Here is a 21,789-nt window from a genome sequence, read left to right as displayed (position 1 = left end):
CTACGCTTAGCTGATTATTCATGAATCTATTGGACAGGTGTGTGCCAGGCACCAGGACTAACTCAACAAACTGAATAAAACATGGTCTAACCCTGCGAGCAGTTCACCATCCAGCATGAAAGCCTGGCAGGGAAGGAGCACATCTCCAAAGACACAGTGGGAGCACAGGAACCACAGCCCCATCCTCTCCCCTGCCCTGCCCAAAGAAACAGCCAGGGGAATGGGCAGAAGCAGCAGAGAGGACCTGGGAGCCAGGACACGAGTTGGCAGGTTTAGCCCCTCAGTTTCCCAGTTTTTTTGTTTTTGTTTCTTTTTTTTAGACAGGGTCTTGCTCTGTTGCCCAGGCTGGAGTGCAGTGGTGCAATCATGGCTCACTGCAGCCTCCACCTCCCCAGGCTCAGGTGATCCTCCTACCTCAGCCTCCTGAGTAGCTGGGACTATAGACCAGCGCCACCACACCCAGCTAATTTTTGTATTTTTTGTAGAGATGGGGTTTTGCCATGCTGTCCAGGCTGGTCTCAAACCCCTGGGCTCAAGCAGTCTACCCGCCTCGGTCTCCTAAACTGCTGAGATTACAGGTGTGAGCCACTGTACCCAGCCTCCCTCTTTTTTTCAAGGGTAAGGGACAGCATTTCTGCTGGGTGATTTCCTCTCTTCTGCCAGTGGGATTGCTCCTGGTAGCACTGGGGTCTAAGGGCAGGCAGAGAGGGCTGGGCTGGCCTGAGGGCCCACCTCTCTCCAGGTGACAAAAGTCTCTGCTGCACCGCAATAGACACTGGGGGGCGGGGCATGGGAATGAAGGAGGCACAGGGCATATTTAGTCCCTCCCTAAGACTCAGAGTCTAAGGGAGGTGGGGGAATGACTGGGGGTGAAGAGATCAGATGGCAAGGGTCTAAATCAGGGGCCATCCTCATCTCCTCCCAGCCCGCAGCCCTTACAACTCTCACTCCCGCCTCAGGCCTAGGCTCCTGGGCAGGGCTGAAGGCTGCCCTAGAGGCAGACGATCTGCACCCCCAGCTAGCCTCTCCGGGAAGAGTTTAGTGTACAGTTCACTCATTCATTCCACAAATGTTTGCTGAACTGCTGCTCTGAGCCGGGCTCTGAACCTAATGAGCAAAACTGAAGATGAGCAAAAACAGCCTCGGTCCCGGCCTTCACGGGGCAAGATGACAGTCTCATCGGGAAGAGGGACAGGGCTCAGATGGTCACAGACATAGGCCAACAAGACAGCTGCAAGCAGTAAAGCTAGAAAGCACAAAAAAAGGAAAAAGGGAAGGCCCCTCTGAAGAAGGGAGGGTTTGATCTGGGACCCCACAGAGGAGACCTCAGCCAGTGCTCGGGAGGAAGCAACGCCTCAGTGTGGGAGGGAGAGGGGTTTGGGAGAAAACCCCCAAAGGCCAGTGGCTGGAGGAGGGAGAGGAGGCAGAGCCAGGCTGCCATAAAGGGCCGGGGCCCTGGAGGCCACAGGGGAGTTGAACCTCTAACCTGAATGAAAGGCGATCAGTAGAAGGGGCCATGATCTGCAGGGGTGAGGGAGGCAGGGCCCACGTGGGAGAGCCCGGAGTGGAGGTTATCGCAGAGCCCAGACAAATGATGGTGGTGTCAACTAAATAAGAAATCAGCCTTTTGACCAGGCGCAGTGGCTCATGCCTATAATTCCAGCACTTTGGGAGACCGAGGTGGGTGAATCAGCTGAGGTCAGGAGTACGAGACGAGCCTGGACAACATGGTGAAGCCTCGTCTCTACTAGAAATACAAAAAAAAAATAGCCAGGCATGGTGGCGGGTGCCTGTAGTCCCAGCTACTCTGGAGGCTGAGGCATGAGAATCGCTCGAACCCAGGAGGCAGAGGTTGCAGTGAGTCGAGGACACACCACTGCACTCCAGCCTGGGAGACAGCAAGACCTCGTCTCAAAAGAAAAAAAAAAAAAAAAGAAAAAATCCACCTTTTGGCCAGGCACAGTGGCTCATGCCTATAATCCCAGCACTTTGGGAACCCAAGGCAGGCGGATCAGCTAAGCTCAGGAGCCTGGCCAACATGGTGAAACCCTGTCTCTACTCAAAAAAAAAAAAAAAAAAAAAAAGCAAAAATTAGCCTGGCATGGTGGCACGTGCCTGTAATCCCAGCTACACAGGAGGCTGGGGTGGGAGAATCTCTTGAACCCGGGAGGTGGAGGTTACAGTGAGCTGAGGTCATGCCACTGCACTCCAGCCTGGGCAACAGAGTTAAACTCTGTTTAAAAAAAAATCAGCCATTGGAAAAATTAAAGTTAGTTTTATTGAGTCTTACTGAGGACTGCACCCTGGGAGAGGGTTTCAGAGAGTTTCTGTTAGACTGCTCCAAAGCAGCGTTTCGGCCCACAGTTTAGATACAGAGGCAGGCGGTTCTGCATGTGCTCAGAAGGTACGGTCAGGCACCGTGGCTCACGTCTGTAATCCCAGCACTTTTGGAGGCTGAGGCGGGTAGATTGCTTGAGCTCAGGAATTTGAGACCAGACTGGGCAACGTGGCAAAACCCCTTCTCTACAAAAAATACAAAAAAAAAAAAAAGCCAGGCATGGTGGCTCTTGCCTGTAGTCCCAGCTACTTGGGAGGCTGAGGTGGAAGGATCACTTGAGCCCAAGAGGTGAGCTGTGATGGTGCCACTGCACTCCAGCCTGGATGACAGAGCAAGACCCGGTCTCATTAAAAAAAGAAGAAAAAAAAAGTTACATCAAATGTCTTCAGAAGCTACACTAGTGCAAATCTCGCCAAGGTTTGGGTTCGAGGATGCATCTAGTTATATAGATTATAAAGGCATAATCATCAATCCTGTCAGGTGCTATCTTATGTACAGGAAAAGGCACAGCCAGGATCATTTAACTTATATTTTCTAACAATGCAGTGATTCAGGCAAGAGGCGTGGGAGCCTATGTTCTGCCCTGCCTGCCGTCTTCAAGGCATCCTTCCATTGGGCTGCCCCCAGTCACTGAGTCAGGGCTTTGTCAGCTTCTGACAAGCAGAAAGAGCAAATGCGGTTTCTTGGGATTGCAACTTGGTCTCACGGTGGCTTAGGCCAGGGTGGGAACAGCGGACAGAGTCACAAAAGAAATTTTTCAGGTAGCATTCACGAGTGGGTGCTGGATTAGATTCAGGGCTAAGGGCAGGGGAGGAAGCCTGGGTAATGGAAGGCTGGGGGGCCAATGGGGGACTGGGAACCCTGGAGGGCCAGGTCTGGGGGAGAGTTAGGAGGTTGTGAATTTGGACTTGGATGCTTGTTGAAGCTGATGCACCCTGAGGACATTTGTGGGACACATAGGCTGGGTCAGGGCTGAAAGAGGTGCTAGTTATGGCCGGGGGAAGGGACTCATGCCTGTAATCCCAGCAACCCAGGAGGATGAGAAAGGAGGAATGCTTGAGGCCAAAATTTCGAAGCCAGAAGTTCCAGACGAGCCTGGGCAACACAGCAAGACCCTGTCTCTAGAAAAGGAAAGAAAGAACTGCTGGTTGTGGAAGCCAGCCATGGCCCAGAGCTCAGCAGTGTAGGAAGGGAGGGTGCGGGCCTGGGAGACGCAGCAGGCTCGGCTGGAGAGGCAGAAGGAAAACCAAGGCAGGAGGGTGTCCTGGAAGCTGGGAGAAGGCAGAGGGAGAGCGAGGCTTACTTTCTGGCTGAGGGGCCTAGGGTGAGTCACTTTGGGAGGTTTGATTTTCTCCTCTGTGAAATGGGCAACACACCTACCCTTGCCCACCTCACCCCGTCGCCCACCTCACCCCCTCACCCACCTCACCCCATCGACGTCGAATGAGGAGCAGCTGTGAAGAGGAGGAAGCTTTGCATGGACGTAAGCACGGCTCCGGGCGCCTCTACCCCGGGGACACTCCCCCCCCTCCCCCAGCAGATGGAACCCCGAGGGCACGGCATGGCGGCCCATGCGGACAGCTCGCGTTAGGACCCAGCGGCTCCGGGGCTGGAAGGCGGGCGCCAGCCCCGTCGGGGGCCCGGAGGGGGACTCGGAGCGGGCCAAGGGGCGGCTCCGGCGGGCGGACTCGGAGCGGGCGGCGGAGTGACCCGGACAGGTAGGCGCGGGCCTGGCGCTTGGGGGCCCCGGGGGGCGGTCGGGGCGTCGGCGGGTCCCCCGGCGCGGGGGCGAAGGTGCCAGGCTCTCTGGGTCCCCGATCCCGGGGCAGCCGCGGAGGTTCCTGAACCCCGCGCCTCCAGAGCGGACGCCAAGGGGGCACCTGGAAAGTTTGGGGTTGCTCTGCAGAGAGAACGCGAATTGGGAAGGGCGGGGAGCCCGAGTTTGGGGGGAGTCAGAGGTGAGGGCGTCGGGGGATGGGACATCTTTTGTTCTCCCGGGGAGGTTGGAATGTGGCGGGTGGGCGGGGGGGGCCCGGTGGGAATGGCCGAGACAGAGACGTAGAGAGACAAAGAGATCAGAGACGGGAGCGCGAGGGCGCGCGGAGCAAGTTTCCGCGGCTGATTGTTCCCAGCTGTGCGGCGCTGCAACATCTGGGTTTCTCCCGCCGGGACCCCTCCCCCCGAGCCCGGCTCCGGAGCCGGCAGAGCCCTCCCTCCGTCTGGTGTCTGAGCGAGCGTCGGGGCCCCCTGTCCCCCACCTCCCAGGACGCAGGGGAGTCAGGGGTGGGGGAGGCCGCAGCTGTGGAAGAGGCCAGAGGTGGGGGTGGGGCAGCTTCCCGGGCAGGTCCTGGCCTCCCGCACGCCCCAAAACCCCTTCGTCTAGAAGTGCTTGGAGATGTGGCCCCCTGGGAGTTCATGAACTCCACACTGACTTCCCTCTTTCCTGCCTCCCCGCTAGCCCGTGGGCCTCCTTCCCCCAATAAGCCTGGGTTTGGGGGCCAGTCCTTGGGGAGGAAGACTCCACGCAGGGTACCCACAGGCATCCCCCAACACCTTGCAGCTCCTCTTGCCCCAATTCAGAGCCTTCTGCTGAGCAGCGGGGGCTCCGACCGACCTGACCAATGGGGAGAGGGGCAAGGAAGGCTCTCTGGGTCTTTTCAGCCCCCTCCCATGAGGAGGTCAAGGGTTTTCAGAATGGGGTGTGGGGAGCCAGCTATCCCTCGCCTCTGGGGCAGCTTGGTCCTGAGCCTCGTCTCCCCGCTCCCACTCCACCTCAGTGAGGTGCCCAATGCGTAAGAGGGCCAGGGGGTCAGGGAGGCCTCAGGATTGAGAGGAAGGAGGGAAAGACCTCCTGCTTTCTCCCCTTTCCCTGGATTCCCAGTGGGGAAAATAGACCAAAGTTGGGGTTTCCAGCTAGCTCTCGGAAAGGACTTCCTGGGTTGCAGCCAGGAGGGGCCCTCCCGGATGGACCCGCCCTCACAGCCCTCCCTATAGAAGGCTGACGGACCTGAGGTGGCCCTTCACTGAGCTGGGGCTGGATGTGGGGAACCGGAGGCTCCCGCAAGTCCCACCGTGTAGCCAGGACTGGAGGCTGGGCTCTTGAATGTCAGGAGCCTGATGAAAGCCACAGAACCCATGCCCTCTCCCTCCAAATGACACACACACACACTTGCCTACAACGTCAGGGGGTACAGAACCCCCAGGCTGGGTGATGTCACGGCCCCTTCAGTGCTGCCTTTCTGGGATCCAGAGGAGCCCCCTCAGGCTTCACTCTAGTGCTTCCTGCTGCTGCAAATAGCCCGGGTCTCGTGAGCCTGCGCAAGGCCTGGAGGCCTGGCAGGAGAGGAGTCTTCTGGGAGCTGGGAGCCTGCCCGGCCCGGCCGCTCTGAGGGCCCGGCAGGCCCATGTGTATGTGGTTTCCTGCTGAGCAGGATGCTTAGGGCCCAGGGGCTAATTGGGAGCAGGTGGTGGGCTTGGCAGAAGCTGCTGAGTCCAGGCGGTGATGCCGGCTAGCCAGGGCTGGGGTCCCAAGGATGGGCCTGGGTTCAGTGATTCATGCAGTCAGTGCCTTGGACACCCGGGGAGCCACTGGGCCAGAGGGCTGAGCACGGGTGTGAGTGAGGACAGAATGGCCTGGGCTGGGAGCACATTAGGAATGTCCCCTTAGTGAGCAGGGCAGGGTCCACCCTTCCCTGACCACATCCAGTACACCCACTACACGGGGTTTGCTTGTCAGGATCAGCCCTGGAGCTGGGTTGGAGGCCTTGTCCCTTGTGACCTGAACACCTGGGTGGGCGAGCAGGGACTAGGATGTCCCTCCACTCCAGCCCTCCCATGACTGGCTTCTATTCTGGGTGCCACCTTCTCCAGGGCGAAATCAGGGGATCAAAGGTGGGCTCTGCTGTCGTGGGTGTGGCCCTGGGTAGAGCTCTCCCACCCGTCTTTCCCCAGCTGTCCTCTCTGACACCGCCCCGGCCTGCCTCTTTGTTGCCATGAGAGCTGCCTACCTCTTCCTGCTATTCCTGCCTGGTAAGTGGCTCCTGGGGCAGGGGGTAGCTCCCCTTATGTGGGGGTGGGGAGTAGGGTTAGTAGGGGGAATTCACAGTGAGCCTTTGTCACGACTTATGGCCAGAACTCAGCTCCCCAGCTGCCAGGGCCTTCTGCCTGCTTGGACCACAGACTGGACCAGCCAACCCTGGCAGCATCTGGAGGCAGCTCCTGGCCCTTCCCCCAGCCTTCCACAGCAGCAGGCAGGCAGGGTTCTGGAGGGCATGTCCCAGGCACAAGGACCCCGTGGGCACAAGGCCTCTCTGGGAGCCGATGTGCAGGTTCAGGTGCAGGGGCGCCCAAGACAGGGAGTCCGGATGCTCGAGTTCTAGATCCATTCAGGGCCCTTCTGCTCTATACAGTCCTGACCTTGGGGGGGTCCCTACTGGCCAAATGAGGAGAACTGATGAGGACCACAAAAGTCCTAGCAGGGCCAACATTCATTCATTCAGCAGCAATGTGTTGAGTCCCTACCACATGCCAAGTGCTGGGCTAGGCCCTGGGGATTCCGCAATGAACCAGGCAGACACATCATTGCTCCTCATCATCCTGCCAGTCCAGGGAAGGTAGACAAATAGGAAACAAGCAGACGTGAGAAACTCCAGCATGTGCTGAGTGCTGGACAGAAATCAGCAGGAGGGCTGGTGGGCTGCAGGTGGGGCGGCCTCTCGGCACAGCTGAAATTCCACGGAAGACCTGAAGGAGCTGAGCAGGCCTCACGGGCCCAGGGAGCGACAGGTGCGAAGCCTCTGAGGGAGGCAGGAGCATGTGGAGTCCTAGGAGCAGCCAGGAGGCCAGCAACAGGAAGGGGCAGGGTAAGGTCAGGGAGGTGACCCACGACCAGGGTGGGGAAGGGTCTTTACCATCGAAGAAGAGTCTGGATCCTCTAGGAATCTGCTTGTAGGGTCCTAGGCTCTTACAGGCCTGACCTTGTGACCCCGCCTCCCCTCTCCAGAAGCGCCTCCGGCCCCCGTTGCCCCTCCCCGTGGGGTACCCTACATGCTTTGCCTCCCCACAGCAGGCTTGCTGGCTCAGGGCCAGTATGACCTGGACCCGCTGCCGCCGTTCCCTGACCACGTCCAGTACACCCACTATAGCGACCAGATCGGTAAGGGCCTACCACCCCCAGCCCTGCCGGGTCACCGAGGCCTGGCTGCTCAGATGTGCTTGGCTCAGCCAGGGGCCGCACTGGACAGGCTGATGGGAACTCTGGGGGTTGGTCCCTGGCTCAGCAGGGAACTTGTTTGCCCGGGTGCTGGGGGGGTAGCCTAACTCCCACCAATTCCACTTTCATCTTTGTTTGCAGACAACCCAGACTACTATGATTATCAAGGTAACGGGCTAGGGGTATAGGATAGGACGGGCCGGCAGCTGGGGTGGGGAGACCCCCTGGGATGGGTAGAGGGAGCAGACCCCCTTATCCTCCCTTGGCTGCAGAGGTGACTCCTCGGCCCTCCGAGGAACAGTTCCAGTTCCAGTCCCAGCAGCAAGTCCAACAGGAAGTCATCCCAGCCCCAACCCCAGGTAGGCCCCAGACCCTGCTCCCACCCCTGCCCCAGCTCCTGCCTCACCCCTCCCCACCCTGTCAACCCTGGGAGTGGGGGTCTGCCAGGGCTGGGAGAGGTGACTCCCTTTGCCCTGAAGAGACCCCTCCCAATGATGTCTGCCTACCTCTCTCTCTCGACACCAGAACCAGGAAATGCAGAGCTGGAGCCCACAGAGCCTGGGCCTCTTGGTAAGGGCTTTCTTGACAGCCGGAAAAATGGGGGCACGGCCTGAAGTTGGGGTGGAGTAGGGGGCGGTGCTGGTGGGCTGAAGGTCTTTGGCCCTTGCCCCTGTGGGCTCTTGGCAGTAATGTGGGCAGTATGACTGCCGTAGGCTGGCGTCACCAGGCCCCCCCAGGCAGCTCCAGGAGGTTCCACCTGTCCCCAGCGTGCCTGGCTGGAGGCTAAATTGACAGCCTAGGAAGGTCCCTGTCCTCACAGATACTGGGAGGGGCAGGGAGTGTGCTGGGGGCTTCCTGCCAGCCAGAGAGACTGGGTGGTGCACATGTGGAGGCGAGGAAGGGCCAGGGAGCGCAGGCTGGCTGAGCGGTGCCCTCTGGCTGCCCTAGCTAAGAGCTTGAAAGACCAAGATGTGTGTGTGCAGGAGAATCCGTGTGCTCACCCTCGTATGGGTTGGTGTGTGCGCTCCTATGTGGGCTTCTGTGAGCGTGGGCACGTCTGCTCGGGAGTTGGTATGAGCTTTTGTGGCGATGCATGGGTGGGTGCGAATTTCTGTTTGAACTTAGGCTTCTATAGTAAGTGCGGTTGTGAATTGACACATACAGCCCTGGGAACTGACAATGCTGCGTGGGTCTATGTGGGCATGTGTAGGTATGGGTGTCTGCACGGGGCCTGAGGGCACGGGGGGACTAGGCCCTGTGAGCCAGCCTCAGGTGGGTGAGGCTGGGGGCCGCCCCCAACTCTGGGCTCCTAGTCTGACCCCACCTGTCACCAGACTGCCGTGAGGAACAGTACCCGTGCACCCGCCTCTACTCCATACACAGGCCTTGCAAACAGTGTCTCAACGAGGTCTGCTTCTACAGGTGAGCACAGGTGGGCAGCTGTTGGGAGGATTCCGGAGCATGGGGGGCTAGAGGGCACAGGGGACAGCTCTGGCCAGCCAAGGTAGGAGTTGGAGGAAAGATAGTGAGTCCTTAAGTTGAGCTCAGTTCTATGGTTGAGCCTGGGCCAGGGACCTCCTCCACTCCTGGGCTCCAATGCCTGGTTCTGTCCGGGCTCCAGTGCCAGGTTGTCTGGGCTATCCCACTGGGATTGGGTGGAAGTGGGGCTGAGGCCTCCCGCTCCCTGCCCCCGCAGCCTCCGCCGTGTGTACGTCATTAACAAGGAGATCTGCGTCCGCACAGTGTGTGCCCACGAGGAGCTCCTCCGAGGTAGGAAGCCCTCCTCCCCAAGACCTCCCCTGTCCCCACACCCGCATCATTATCTGGCCACCTAGCCACCCTACCTGATGTTTATTCAACATGTATTATCCACCAGGCCCACTTCCAGGACACCCTGAGCTCCCCTCCCTGCTACTTTTCATCCTCAAAACACTCCCATCACCAGAGTTGGGGGAGGGACAGCAGTTCCCATCACCCAGCTCCACCCTGACCCTGCCTCATTCCTGCCCCCAACAGCTGACCTCTGTCGGGACAAGTTCTCCAAATGTGGTGTGATGGCCAGCAGTGGCCTGTGCCAATCCGTGGCGGCCTCCTGTGCCAGGAGCTGTGGGGGCTGCTAGGGTGGTGCTGGCATTCCGAGTCCTGGCCCTCCTGGGATCTGGGGCCCTCGGGCCCTGCCTGACCTGGTGCTTTTTTCCCCATCCCCATGTTCCCTTTATTCTGTAAAAAGTTAGTGGACTGCAGCCCTGGGGGTTGCAGGCTGCGGTGCCTCAGGCCCCTCCTTCAGCCTGTGGCCACCTCTGGGGCACGATGGGGGCTCCCCACTGCCCAGTCTCTGCCCCTTGGGTTGGGGGGGCATCCCAGGCCTCTCTGTGGGACCTGGGCCCCTGATGGGTCTTCTCAGCCCGTTTTGAGGTCAGACAGTCCCCCATTCACAGTCCCCCGAGGTAGGCTACATCCCCCCCACCCCAGCTGGTCTGCTTGGATTTCCTACAGCCCCCCTGGGCATGGACCACCTTTATTTTATACAAAATTAAAAACAAGTTTTTACAAAAGATTGAGTCACTTTTTCGGTGGAGAGCACAGAGGGGCCAGCCAAGTGCCCCCAACACGGACTGTCCTGAGAGGCTCCGGACCCCTTGGAGTGAACCATCTGCTCAGGTGCCCTGTGCTTCCGCAGTCCCAGCCCCACCTCCTTACCCGCCGGCTCCAGCTCTGCCCTGCCCAGAACGCTGCGTCATGACAGTGTATGCGCGCATGCGTGTTGCGGGAATTGCACGGGAGATGGAAGGCTTCAAGGACACAGCTTTCTGATGACCAGGGCTGCTTGGTGAGGACATGAGTTCCCATCACCAGAGGGACACAGCAAAAATGGGAGGCCGCCCATGGGGTGGGGGGGCACAGGGGCAAGGCAGGCGGACTGACATCTAAGGCCTTTGTTTGGAAAGTCGGGGAGATGGGTGCCATTAAGAGGGCAAAAAAAGCGGGGCGCAGGGACTCACCTGTAATTCCAGCACTTAGGGAGGCTGAGGCGGGCGGATCACTTGAGGCCAGGAGTTCGAGACCCGCCTGGCCATGGCGAAATCTCGTCTCTAGTAAAAATACAAAAAAAAAATTAGCCAGGCATGGTGGCGTGTGCCTGCAATTCCAGCTACTCAGGAGGCTGAGGCACAAGAATTGCTTCAACCTGGGAGGCGGAGGTTGCAGTGAGCCAAGATTGCGCCACTGCACTCCAGCCTGGGCGACAGAGCAAGACTGTCTCAAAAAAAAAGGGAAAAAATGAGCAAGCCATTATAACACCTCCCTCCAACCGGCACGTGGGACCTGGGCTCTGCGTGAAGGCTCGCACACTCCTGTTTAACTCTCCGAACAGGCATATGTGGTGGATGCAATTCATATCTCCTTCTTAGAGACTGGAAAACTGAGCCCAGAGACATTAAGTAACCCACACAAGGGTTCCACCCACAGGTCCCCAGCTATCAGCGGCAGTGCTGTGGCTGAATCGGGCAGCTGGACTCCAGCAGATGGGGATGAGTGTGAATTTCTCCTTCGGACACTGATTGAGCACCTCCTATGTGAACTTCCCCAGAGCCACCCTATGCGGTAGGTTCCCATTTTACAGATGAGCAAACTGAGGCTCTAAGAGCAGCTTTGCTCAGGATCACTCAGCGGTGCCAGGGCAAGACCCCATGTTCACATCCAAAGCTGCACTTGTTTGCCATGCTGCCTGGAAGGCCTGTCGCTGTCCCGAGGGTGGGCTTGGATCTAAGGAGGGGCCAGAGAAAGGGACAAGAAAGCACAGGCTGGGCCCAGTCCCAGGCCTCAACAGCCCCATCTGTTCTATGGGCCGGGTGACCGAGTACCCCAGAGGCCTCCCCGTCTGACATCCTGTGAGGCTGGTAAGTTCCCTTCCCAACACAGGCCTCTCTGCCTCTCCCTGCCGCCTCCCCAAACACCCCTCCCTAGAGGGCCCCATCCCTCTTGCCCCAGACCCCACCTATCTCCCCACCGCGTCTCCTCCAATTGTCTAGAAAAGGGACACATCTGTACAAACTTTTTAAAAAACAAGGTCTTGTTACAAAAAAACAGTTCTGAACAGTTAACATTGTAAAAAGGTATAAAAATACAGGGACTCTGAGCACTCTGAGGAATTTCCTGACACACACTCTTAACTAAGGCGGAGAGACCTCTGGGAAGCCGAAGTCAGGGCCTGGTCCCCCTCCTCTTTCCCACGATCCCATTTTTCAGGGCTGACCAGAGACAAGGGCTCTCCCCAACCCTGGCTATGGCTCAGCCTCTCAAGGAGGAACTTTAATGATCTACAGTGGCTCATCCTAGAAGAGGGGGGCTGGACTGCAGGCGATGCCAGGAAGCCTCTCCAGGCCTGCAGCTGGAGTACCCGTCCTCAGCACTGCCAGCAGAGCGCCTCCTCATCCCACCCCAGCTTGAGGCCCCCAAGGGACCGGGCTCCGGGGGGAGCTGTCCAAAAGGAGGGCCCTCCCCTGTCCCAGGCACAGGGTGTTCTCCAGATGCCAGCAGGGGCTCATTTCTCTGGGGGGCTGGAGGGTTGGGAGAAGGGTGCTGAGCTCCTTCGAAGCTCCTGCTGCAGCTGTCCCTTCAGTGTGGACACCTGGGGAAGAAAGGGAATGTAAGGCCAGCCAGGTCCTCAGCCTGGCTTCAGAGAAAGGGAGGCAGCTGGGAACCCGGAGGGACACAGTGCCAGTTTCAGGAAAGGTCTGGCCTCACTGAGAGCCAGGGGCTGTCCTGCCTTTCTCATTTTGTTCCTTATAGCAGAGTCAGGCGTCTTCTGACTGTTCGGCACCTTTGAGGGCAACTCCACCCCCATTCTTTATCCCCATCATCACTTGGGTGGGCGTGGCTCCAGCCCAGACCCAAGGGCGGACATGTGACCCAGCCTGGCCTAGCAGAGAAGCCTTGTCCAGCTGATAAGGCTGGCTCAGGCATGGTTAGGAAGGGGTATGTGATCTGAGCGGGCCAGTGAGGGACAGCCCTGGGACTTCTGCCCCTGCTCTCTTCTGGGATGACAGATTGCTGGGAGAACCTGAGGCTAGAGCTGCTGAGGCCACCTGGCCACACAGGGAGAAGGCTGCCCTGAGCATGGAGGCAGGGGGAGCAGAGCCATGACAGGAAGGCCTGGGGCCCAGGAGCATCCCGTGGCCCCTGGTCTGGTCTTGGCTGACACCAGCGCAGAGCCAACCCCACCCTTTTCGGTTATTGGAGCCATCAACTGCCTATACCCACAAGGTCTTGACTGAGTCTCTCCTCTTCCTCCAGCCCCACACATCCATCCTGGCCCAGCCTTCCAAGGGGGCCTGCACACCTGCTCCTCCAGCCCACGCACCCTCTGGCGGTGGGCCCGCTCCCGAGCCTCCAGGGTGCGCTCAGTCTGCGCCTGGGCGCTGCGCAGCCGTTCCACCTCCTGCTGCAGCTCCAGCTGCTGCTGCTGTGCGTCCACTTCCAGCTGGGCTGGGCTGTGGCTCTGCTCCAGCACCACCACCTGCGCCTACAGGGAGGGGCTGTGGTCCGGGTTCTGGCCCACTGTGAGTGTGTGTGTGCATGTGTGATGGGTTGTCAGGTACCTCCCTGGGACAGGGCCAGTGCAGAGGGGGAAGGCAGGAGAGATCCTTGTGTGTCTTCCATCCTGCTGGCCCTGACAGTGAGCCTGCGAGCCCAGGGTGAGTGCACCCAATGACCCCCACTCAGGCAGGTGCGTGCACACACACACACTCAAACGTCATACACACAGGCACAAAGGCAAGCATGTAAATACCTACCTGGACTCACACAGGTGCATGTGTATGTGCAAAGGCCTAACTCCCACATGCATGAAAACATCTGTACACAAACACATATTCACAATACCCAGACACGCCGCACCGTGCACAGGGTTCATGCTCCATACACAAGAATGATCACATGGATTCTCACACTGCTGCATGGCCACAACATACATGAACCCACAGGCTCACGTGCAAACAGGCCTTTAGTGTCTTTTCTGTACACCTTAGGAAGAACCCCTCCCTCCATGGCCGGGCTGGGTCACTGGAAGGCTCAGGGCTCCTGGGGGAGGGGATTATGGGCCCTGGGCTGGCTGGGCCATCAGCTCCACTGGGATCGCTGAGCACTCAGACTAGGGATGAAGTTGGGGTCCTGGACTGGGTGGGGTCAGACCTCCAGCTGCTGGATCTGCCTCTGCGCCTCTGCCAGCTCCAGCTCAGCCCCCGTGAGGGTGCGGTCCAGGCGGCCCTTCTCTGCGCTCAGCCGCACTGTGTCCTCATGGCTACGAAGCTTCTCCCGCTCCACCTAGGCAGGAGAACCACAGGAGATCAGGGTGCCAGGAGGAGCTTACTGAGGGAGCTCAGGTTCCTGAACCCTGATGGAATAACCTAACCCCACCAGAGGCAGCAGACCCTGGGGATGTGCAGTGGGATCCACCATGGTTAGGCCCCAGAGGAAGAGAGGGGAGAGCCTGGGGAGCAGCCCACCTTGTCCAGCATCCTCCTGAGGGCTACACGGTCCTTCTCCAGCCGCAGGGCTGAGCGCTCCACCTCCCGCTTCTCGGCTTCCAGCTGAGCCAGGGCGCGCTGCAGGCTGCCCAGGCGCTCCTGCAGCAGCCGCCGCTCATCTTGCAGCTTCTGGACTGTGTGTAGGGCTGCAGCCTCACCCTCCTGCCGCTGCCGCAGCACCTGGAACAGAAGCCAGGCAGGCCCCGAATCCCCCTGGGCCTGAGCGTACTTATCTGAAGCTTGAGGACAATGAGGCTGGCCCACTCACAGAGCAGGCGACAGTGAGGCCCTCTCAGAGAATTGTCACCTGAAGCCAAACCTGTCTCTCTGAGTCTCAGTTTCTCCATCTGTATAACAGGACTACGCTCTGAATGAACCATGCTTCCTTACTGGAGGCTGCACCAGGGTTTGGGATGAGGTTGAGATGGGTGGGAACGTCCCCACTCTGTCCCAGGGCCTCACAGTCTTGGGGACAGAGGGGGCACACCCTGGCCCTCACCTCCCGTAGCTGTTGTAGCTGGCCCTCGGCCTCCACCCGCTGCAGCTCCAGGTCAGCCACCTCGCCTCGCAACGTCTGCACCTGCTCGCCCAGGGAGCTGCTCTGCTTCCGTGCCTCAGATAACGCCTGCCGGGCAGCATCCAGCCGTTCCTGGGGGACAGGGGCTGATGGTGCCTGGCTGGCCTGAGAGCCCTAAGGAGTCCTCTCTATTCTGTACCTCCGGACAGGTCCATAGCCCATAAAACAGGCAGTCATCTCACCTGGAGGGTGGGGTGCACACCAAACCCATCCACGGCCTATCCACTGACCTGCGTAAGGTGGGACCCACTCATACCCCAACTCTCCCCAATAAACCCTGCACCTGGGTCCCCCCAAGTCTATACTAGTAGCCTTGTCTTCTTACGGGACATACCCAGAGCCTCTTCTCATTTTCTGATGGTCTACTGGGCCCACGCCCTCTCTTCAAAGCCTGCTCTCATTGGCTCCAAATGACTGCCCCATTGGCTGGCTCTTTACCAGGGCCCCCCTCCAAGCCTGCTCTTACTAGCTGACTCTCTCACTGGGCCCACCCCAGCCAGACCCTGGGCCCGAGACCTGGAGTACTTGGCGGTCATGTTCACAGGCGGTCAGAGCCTTCTGTAGATGCAGGTTCTTGTCCTGGGTGCTGTTGAGGCTGGCGCTGCTCTGGGCCAGGGCCTCTGTCAGGCCCCGCACCTTGTCCCGCAAGGCCCCCTCGCTTTCCTCCACCTTGGCCAGGGCCCCATTCAGCCGCTCCACAGTCAGCTGCAGGGTCCCTGCCTTCACCTCGCTGTCGGCCACCTGGCAGAAGGACAGCCAGAACAATCAGGGGGCTGTTCCCATCTGGCCTCTACACCTCGGCTCCTACTGTCACCTCCACCTGGCATGCCCAATCCACACCCTTCCCACTTCTCTCTGGGCCTCCATCATTGAGACCCACTGTTCCTAAGCACTCCCGCTGGCTCAGCCTACTGCAACCTGGGCCCCATCCCACTGCTGGCTAACTACTTGTGCCCAGAGTGCCATTACCCTAGTTGTCTCAGACTCCCTGGTCTCCTCCTTGTCCTCATTCCCCTCTCCTCTCTCCTCTCTGTCGTCGAAGAGAAAGGGAAACCATCACAATCCTAAAATTTTCTATTTTTGACTTTGGTGGGTGTTCAGGCAAGGCTAGCCGTATTATTTAACATTCCAGTTAGAGCTGAGCTTCCTAGCAGTCAAGGCAAAAAGGGAAATGAGTAAAACCTACATCTCTAACTTGTCCCAGATGACTCCTATGCATGCAGATTCTGTCATCAAATAGTCCTGAATGCTAATTTTGGCTCTGCCTCTTACTAGCTATGGGATCTTGGACAATGATATCACCTCTCAGCCTCCATTTGTCCATCTGTGAAATGGGGATGTGGGTAATACTTGCCTCACAGGGTTCTTGGGGGATTGCGTAGTGCCTACAAAACTCTTGGCACAGGGCATGCGAACACTGTGGCTGTGATTTGGGGGGGGACCCACCTGTCTCTGCAGGGAATCCACCCGATCCTGGAGGGCCTGCGCTTGGGCCTCACGGTCACTCAGGCCTAGGCGGCTGCGCTGCAGCTCCCCCTCAAGTGAGCGCCGCTGCAGCTCCAGCTTGACAGTGCGGCTCTCGGAGGCGTCCAGGACCTCCTTCAGGCGCCGCTTGTCGCCCTCCAGCTTTGTCTCATTGGCCTTCATCTTGCTGATCTTCTCCTACAGGTGGCGTGGGGCTCAGGCCCAGACATCCAGTGCACCCCGCAGCCCTCCCGCACACACCCTGGGGCCCTTAGGGGAAGAGTGGGGACCAGCCTTGAAGGGTGACCTATGTGACCTGGGGCCAGCCTGGGACCCTCTGGGGGCCTCGGTCTCCCCATGTGTTCCCAGGATGAGTGGACGTGAAGATCCCAGAGCCCACTTTCCAGTTTTAGCCCAGGCCAATGGGCTGTGCAACCCAGGACTGCCCCTTCGTGCTCTCTGGCCCCATTTCATATCTGTACAGTGGGGACACTGGATTGGTCCCAGGGTACCACAACCTGGGTGCTCACAGGAGCCCTGAGGAGGGGCTGTAGAAATGCAGATTCCAAGGCCCTTCTCCTGCCCCACTGACTCGTGCAAACTGAGCTGAGCCGGACAGTTCTGAGAGGGCCCTGCTGTTCTAGGGTTTCAGGTGGTGATTCGCCCTCCCCTGCCCAGGGTCAGCCAGTGAAGAAGGCCTGGGGTGTGGGGATGGGACAGGTGGGCAGACTAGGGGTCCTCACATCCCTGGTGCCATCCTAGAGACAGGGTGGACCAGCAGGGGGTTTTATTAGAGCCTCCCCAGCCCCCATCCTGAGCCTGGCCCCTCTGCCACCCTGCCCAGAGCCCCAGCCCTGCCCTGTCTGGGGCCCCCACTCTGGCTCCTGCCCAGCTTTGTTCCTGGCCTCCTCCCGCAGCCCCTGTGGCTGGGCCCACGGCCAGGGCTGAAGCCGCAGACACAACAATCCAGCTAAGCTCGGCCCCAGGCCAGAGGCCTTGGGGGTGGGGGGCGGTGGCAGTAATAGAGGGACAGGCTGGGGAGGGCGGAGAGTGGAGGGGAGCTTTGGCTGCACTGTCACCACCAGGGCCTGAGTTTCGTGTCCCAGACAGATGCACACACACAACGGCACACATAGCTGTCCCCCACACACACATAAAAACCCCAGAACTAGAGACATAAAACAGAGGCCCCCTGAGTACCACCTGTGATAAGAGCCTATGTGTGTCACCCTGTGAGGTAATCACTGCTCTTCCTTTTACAGATGAGGAAAATAAAAACTAGGCAGATGACAGCTCAAAGCCCAAGCTCTTTCTTTTCTTCTTGTTTTTTTTTTTTTTTTTTTTTTTTTTTTTGACAGGGTCTCACCCTGCCTTGCTAGAGTGCAGTGGCATGACCACAGCTCATTTCAGCCTCAATCTCCCGGGCTCCAGTGATCTTCCCACCTCAGCCTCCCAAGTAGCTGGAACTACAGGCCCACACCACCATGCCCAGCTAATTTTTGTATTTTTCATAGAGATGGGGTTTCACCGTGTTGCCCAGGCTGGTCTGAAACTCCTGGGCTCAAGGGATCCACCTGCCTCGACCTCCCAAAGTGCTAGGATTACAGGCATGAGCTACTGCACCTTGACCAAGCTCTTTTTTCTACAACCTAGTGACCACAAGTGACATGAGAGGATGGAGTCTGAACGTGGTTTCACAGAGTCACAGGCTGGTCACCTCGGTGGATTGCAGAGACTCAGGCAGACGGACACAGGGAGACACACGTTTAGAGTTAGACACTCACTCGGGTACACAGATTTCCCGTCGCCCCGCTGGCCCTCAGCTCCTGCCCACCTGGCTGGCCCGGAGCTCGCTCTCGGTGGCCTGCAGGCTCCTCTCCAGTGTGGCCACCTGGTCCAGCGTGGCCCGGCGTTCCCGCTCACTGCGCCGCACACTCTCCTCCTGCAGCGCTAGCTCCGCCTGGACCCCGCTCAGCCGCCCATCCACACTGCGCCGGGCTGCAGCCACCACCCACCCCATCAGACATGGCCAAGCACAGCCCCAAGACCCAAACCAGGTCACAAAATGTCCAGCCTGCACTCCACCCAGAGCAGGGCCAGACTGTCTGCACCCTTCATAGTGTGCGAGTCTGCACACAGGTGAGGCTGTCCAAGGAAGGTCCTCTTGGAGACAGCCCGAGTCAGGTCATGGGGGCCACGGCAAGGTCAGAGGCCAATCCCCCAGCTCCTGCCTCAACTGCCCAAAACACAGGAGAGATAACAGGGACCCCAAGGATCACACTTACCTTCCTCACTCTCAGCCACCGCCTTCTGCAGCTGCCTGGCCCTCGAGGTTGCGCTGTCCCTCTCAGCCTCCATCTCGGCCAGCTGGCGATTCAGGGCACTGGTCTGGGTCCGAAGTTCATCCTGCAGCCCCGACATGGGAGAACAAAGGAAGATCCCTACTCTGACACCCTGCAACCTCTCCAGGGCCCTCCAGGTTCCCCATCCAGCCACGCACACCCAGGCTTACCCGTTCTCTCTGGGCACTCCGCAGCTCCTGCAGGAATTCCCGGAGGGCCCCGCGCACTGCCTCTGGGTCCAGGTCTGGAGAGGCCGGGGAGGTGGCAGGTCCTGGAGATGGTGGCTGAGACCCAGGGCTGCATTCTAAGGTGCTGGGGCTGCTGAGCCCTTCCCCACTTCCTAAAAGAGAAGACTTGCTCAGTGATGCAGGAGCCACGGGCCACCCCAGGCATCTCACTCACTCCCAAATGCCATCTCACTCACTGTCATCCCTGCCTTTCCCAACAGCCCTCAGAATCAAACCCAACTTCTCTGCTATAGCTTAGGGGCCTTCTTGCCCATCCCAGCTGAAATCCTCTCACCCTTTACAAACTGGCCACCCTGCATCCCCCATGTTCTAGAACATTCTTTGTCCCAGCGCTAGGGCCTCTGTACATGCTGCTCCCCCTCTCCCCATGGTCTCTCTTTGCCTGGCCCATCCTTTAGGGCCATCCCCCTCCCTCAGAGGCCTCTCTGGCCACAGGCTGGATTACAGTGAGCTCATTCCACCCTCCGGGGGTCTGATGTCTGCCAACCCACCCCGACCATGAGCACCATGAGGGCTGGGCCTCGTCTCTTCCATCCACCACTGTTCCCAGGGCCCAGTGCAAGGGTGGCCGCTGCATCACCTCAAGTCTCTCCATACTGAGTGCCTACTGTGCTAGGCACTTCATCTTCACGACAACTTCCTGACAGGTAAGGAACAATTAACCCTCTTCCCAGGCAAGGCTGGCACAAAGCAGTTAAGTGATTTGCTTGTTCTCTTGACTGGGTGTGGTGGCTCACACCTGTAATCCCAGCACTGTGGGGTCCAAGGCAGGCAGATCACTTGAGGTCAAGAGTTCAGGGCAAGCCTGGCCAACATGGTAAAACCCCATCTCTACTGAAAATACAAAAATTGGCCAGGTGCGGTGTTTCACACCTGTAATCCCGGCACTCTGGGAGGCCAAGGCGGGTGGATCACCTGAGGTCAGGAGTTCGAGACTAGCCTGGCCAAATAGTGAAACCCCAACTCTACTAAAAATACAAAAATTAGCTGGGCGTGGTGGCACGTGCCTGTAATCCCAGCTGTTCGAGAAGCTGAGGTTGGAGAATTGCTTAAACCCGGGAAGTGGAGCTTGCAGTGTGCCTAGATCGAACCGCTGCACTCCAGCCTGGGCAACATAGTGAGACTCCGTCTCAAAAAAAAAAAAAAGAAAGAAAAGACTGGGAGCAGTGGCTCATGCCTGTAATCCCAGCACTTTGGGACACTGAGATGGGCAGATCACGAGGTCAGCAGTTCGAGACCAGCCTGGCCAATATGGTGAAAACCTGTCTCTACTAAAAATACAAAAATTAGGTGTGGTGGCGGGCGCCTGTAATCCCAGCTACTCGGGAGGCTGAGGCAGGAGAATTGCTTGAACTGGGACCTGGGAGACAGAGGTTGCAGTGAGCCGAGACTGCACCATTGCACTCTAGCCTGGGAGACAGAGCGAGACTCCGTCAAAAAAAAGAAGAAGAGGAAAGAAAAGAAAAGAAAAGAAAGAAGGAAGGAAGGAGGGAGGGAAGAAAGAAAGGAAGGAAGGAAAAGAAAATAAAAGAAAGGAAAAGAGAAAAATTAGCTGAGCATGGTGGCCCACGCTTATAGTCCTAGCTACCTGGGAGGCTGAGGTCCAGAGGCTGAGGCAGGAAAAGTGTTTGAACCCCAGAGACAGAGGTTGCAGTGAGCTGAGACTGTGCTGCACTCCAACCTGGGCGACAGAGAGAGATTTCGTCTCAAAAAAAAAAAAAAAAAAGAAAAGAAAAGAAAAGAAAAAAGTGGGCCGGGCGTGGTGGCTCACACCTGTAATCCCAGCACTCTGGTGGGAGGCCGAGGCGGGCGGATCACCTGAGTTCAGGAGTTCAAGACCAGCCTGGCTAACATGGTGAAACCCCATCTCTACTAAAAATACAAAAAATTAGCTGGGCGCAGTGGTGCACGCCTGTAGTCCCAGCTACTCAGGAGGCTGAGGCAGGAGAATCGCTTGAACCCAGCAGGCGGAGGTTGCAGTGAGCCAAGATCACGCCATTGCACTCCAGCATAGGCAACAGAGTGAGACTTGGGCTCAGATTTAGTTGTTCTCAACGCTAGGAAGTTTCAGGGCTGAGATGGGAATCCAGGCAGCCCGACTCCCTGGCAGAAAATTGTGCACTCTGCTTGGAGTGATGGCCCGGGGAGGTGGAGGGGGCAGGGCAGGTGGAACCAGGGCACTACCTGGAGGCTGGCACTGGAACTGCAGGACACGAGTCCTGCCATGAGCATCCTGCCTTGGCGGCGGAGGGACACCAAAACTGCCACGCAGCCACGAACTTGGTCACCACCCAAAAGACCTCGCTTAGAGGTTCCCAAAGAAGCAGGCCTGCCCCTGGGGGCCTCCAGCTCTAGAAGATCCCATCGTCTCAGGGTAAAAGTCCTCGTAGAGGCCTACAATGTCTATTGGAGCAAGCCCTTCATCCCCAACTGTCACTCCCCTGCTTGATGCTCTGGGACTGCTGGCCCCCGCTATCCACAGGACAGGCGCACCTCCACTCAGGACCTCCCTACTCGCCCCAAGTCCCTCCCCCAGCTGCTCGCTCACGTTCTCCCCTTACCCATCACCTCCTCAGTGAGGCACCTGCTGCCCCCACATGAACTGCCCTAGCCCCTCCCTTGGCTTTGCCCTATTTTTTTTTTTTTTTTTTTTTTTCTGAGATGGAGTTTCCCTCTTGTTGCCCAGTCTAGAGTGCAATGGTGCAATCTTGGCTCATCACAACCTCCGCCTCCTGGTTTCAAGAGATTCTCCTGCCTTAGCCTCTCGAGTAGCTGGGATTATAGGCGTCTGCCACCACACTCAACTAATTTTTTGTATTTTTAGTAGAGACGGGGTTTCACCATGTTGGCTAGGCTGGTCTTGAACTCCTAGTCTCCAGTGATCCACCCGCCCCAGCCTCCCAAAGTGCTGGGATTACAAGCATGAGCCAACGTGTCCGGCCATTTTCATCGTTTTTGAGTGTACAACTGAGCGGCATGAATTACATTCACACTGTTGTGCAGCCATCACCATCATCTGTTCCCAGATCATACCGACTGGAGGTCAGGAGTTTGATACCAGCCTGTCCAACACGGTGAAAC

The 21,789-nt window shown here is 58.3% G+C and overlaps 3 protein-coding genes across 8 annotated transcripts in view; 1 reads left to right on the top strand and 2 right to left on the bottom strand.

Annotated features, from left to right (window-relative positions):
* LOC129472521 (neuroblastoma breakpoint family member 1-like) overlaps positions 1-21,789 on the bottom strand; it is a 705,345-nt gene that overhangs the window by 576,319 nt on the left and 107,237 nt on the right. The window lies entirely within an intron of this gene.
* MFAP2 (microfibril associated protein 2) lies at positions 3,880-10,105 on the top strand. 3 transcript variants are annotated; one of them, XM_055262249.2, is made up of 9 exons: positions 3,880-4,056; positions 6,290-6,367; positions 7,407-7,493; positions 7,692-7,718; positions 7,823-7,909; positions 8,076-8,120; positions 8,885-8,972; positions 9,247-9,320; positions 9,567-10,105. In XM_055262249.2, exons 2-9 carry the CDS (start codon positions 6,331-6,333, stop codon positions 9,668-9,670), a joined length of 549 nt encoding a protein of 182 aa, XP_055118224.1. In that variant the 5' UTR covers positions 3,880-4,056; positions 6,290-6,330; the 3' UTR covers positions 9,671-10,105. The 3 variants fall into 3 exon arrangements, with proteins under 3 accessions (XP_055118224.1, XP_055118222.1, XP_055118221.1); XM_055262247.2 differs by having other exon boundaries at positions 7,404-7,493; XM_055262246.2 differs by lacking the exons at positions 3,880-4,056; positions 6,290-6,367 and adding an exon at positions 7,041-7,200.
* Positions 11,605-21,789, bottom strand: part of CROCC (ciliary rootlet coiled-coil, rootletin) — a 58,526-nt gene continuing 48,341 nt past the window's right edge. For 2 of the 4 annotated variants that reach the window (XM_063631766.1, XM_063631767.1), the window contains 11 exons: positions 20,297-20,389; positions 18,631-18,800; positions 18,404-18,524; positions 17,953-18,116; positions 16,101-16,316; positions 15,171-15,395; positions 14,577-14,726; positions 14,057-14,257; positions 13,743-13,874; positions 12,892-13,074; positions 11,605-12,180 (listed from right to left, as the gene is read on the bottom strand). In XM_063631766.1, coding sequence (XP_063487836.1) covers positions 12,094-12,180; positions 12,892-13,074; positions 13,743-13,874; positions 14,057-14,257; positions 14,577-14,726; positions 15,171-15,395; positions 16,101-16,316; positions 17,953-18,116; positions 18,404-18,524; positions 18,631-18,800; positions 20,297-20,389 — 1,742 coding nt within the window. In that variant the 3' untranslated portion in view covers positions 11,605-12,093. The remainder of the gene's footprint in view (positions 12,181-12,891; positions 13,075-13,742; positions 13,875-14,056; positions 14,258-14,576; positions 14,727-15,170; positions 15,396-16,100; positions 16,317-17,952; positions 18,117-18,403; positions 18,525-18,630; positions 18,801-20,296; positions 20,390-21,789) is intronic. The other 2 variants (XM_063631765.1, XM_055262216.2) reach the window with 1 other exon arrangement.

This window comes from Symphalangus syndactylus, chromosome 22 (genome assembly GCF_028878055.3).
Source record: "Symphalangus syndactylus isolate Jambi chromosome 22, NHGRI_mSymSyn1-v2.1_pri, whole genome shotgun sequence".
Classification (NCBI taxonomy): Eukaryota; Metazoa; Chordata; class Mammalia; order Primates; family Hylobatidae; genus Symphalangus; species Symphalangus syndactylus.
Note: the sequence above shows the minus strand (reverse complement) of the source record. Positions and strands in the feature narration are given on the sequence as shown.

Coding starts and splice junctions, on each gene's coding strand:
- MFAP2 (XM_055262246.2), top strand. CDS start 7,152: ATGTGGAGTCCTAGGAGCAGCCAGGAGGCCAGCAACAGGAAGGGGCAG. Junction 7,494..7,691: donor CCACTATAGCGACCAGATCG/GTAAGGGCCTAC, acceptor CTTTGTTTGCAG/ACAACCCAGACTACTATGAT. Junction 7,719..7,822: donor AGACTACTATGATTATCAAG/GTAACGGGCTAG, acceptor CCTTGGCTGCAG/AGGTGACTCCTCGGCCCTCC.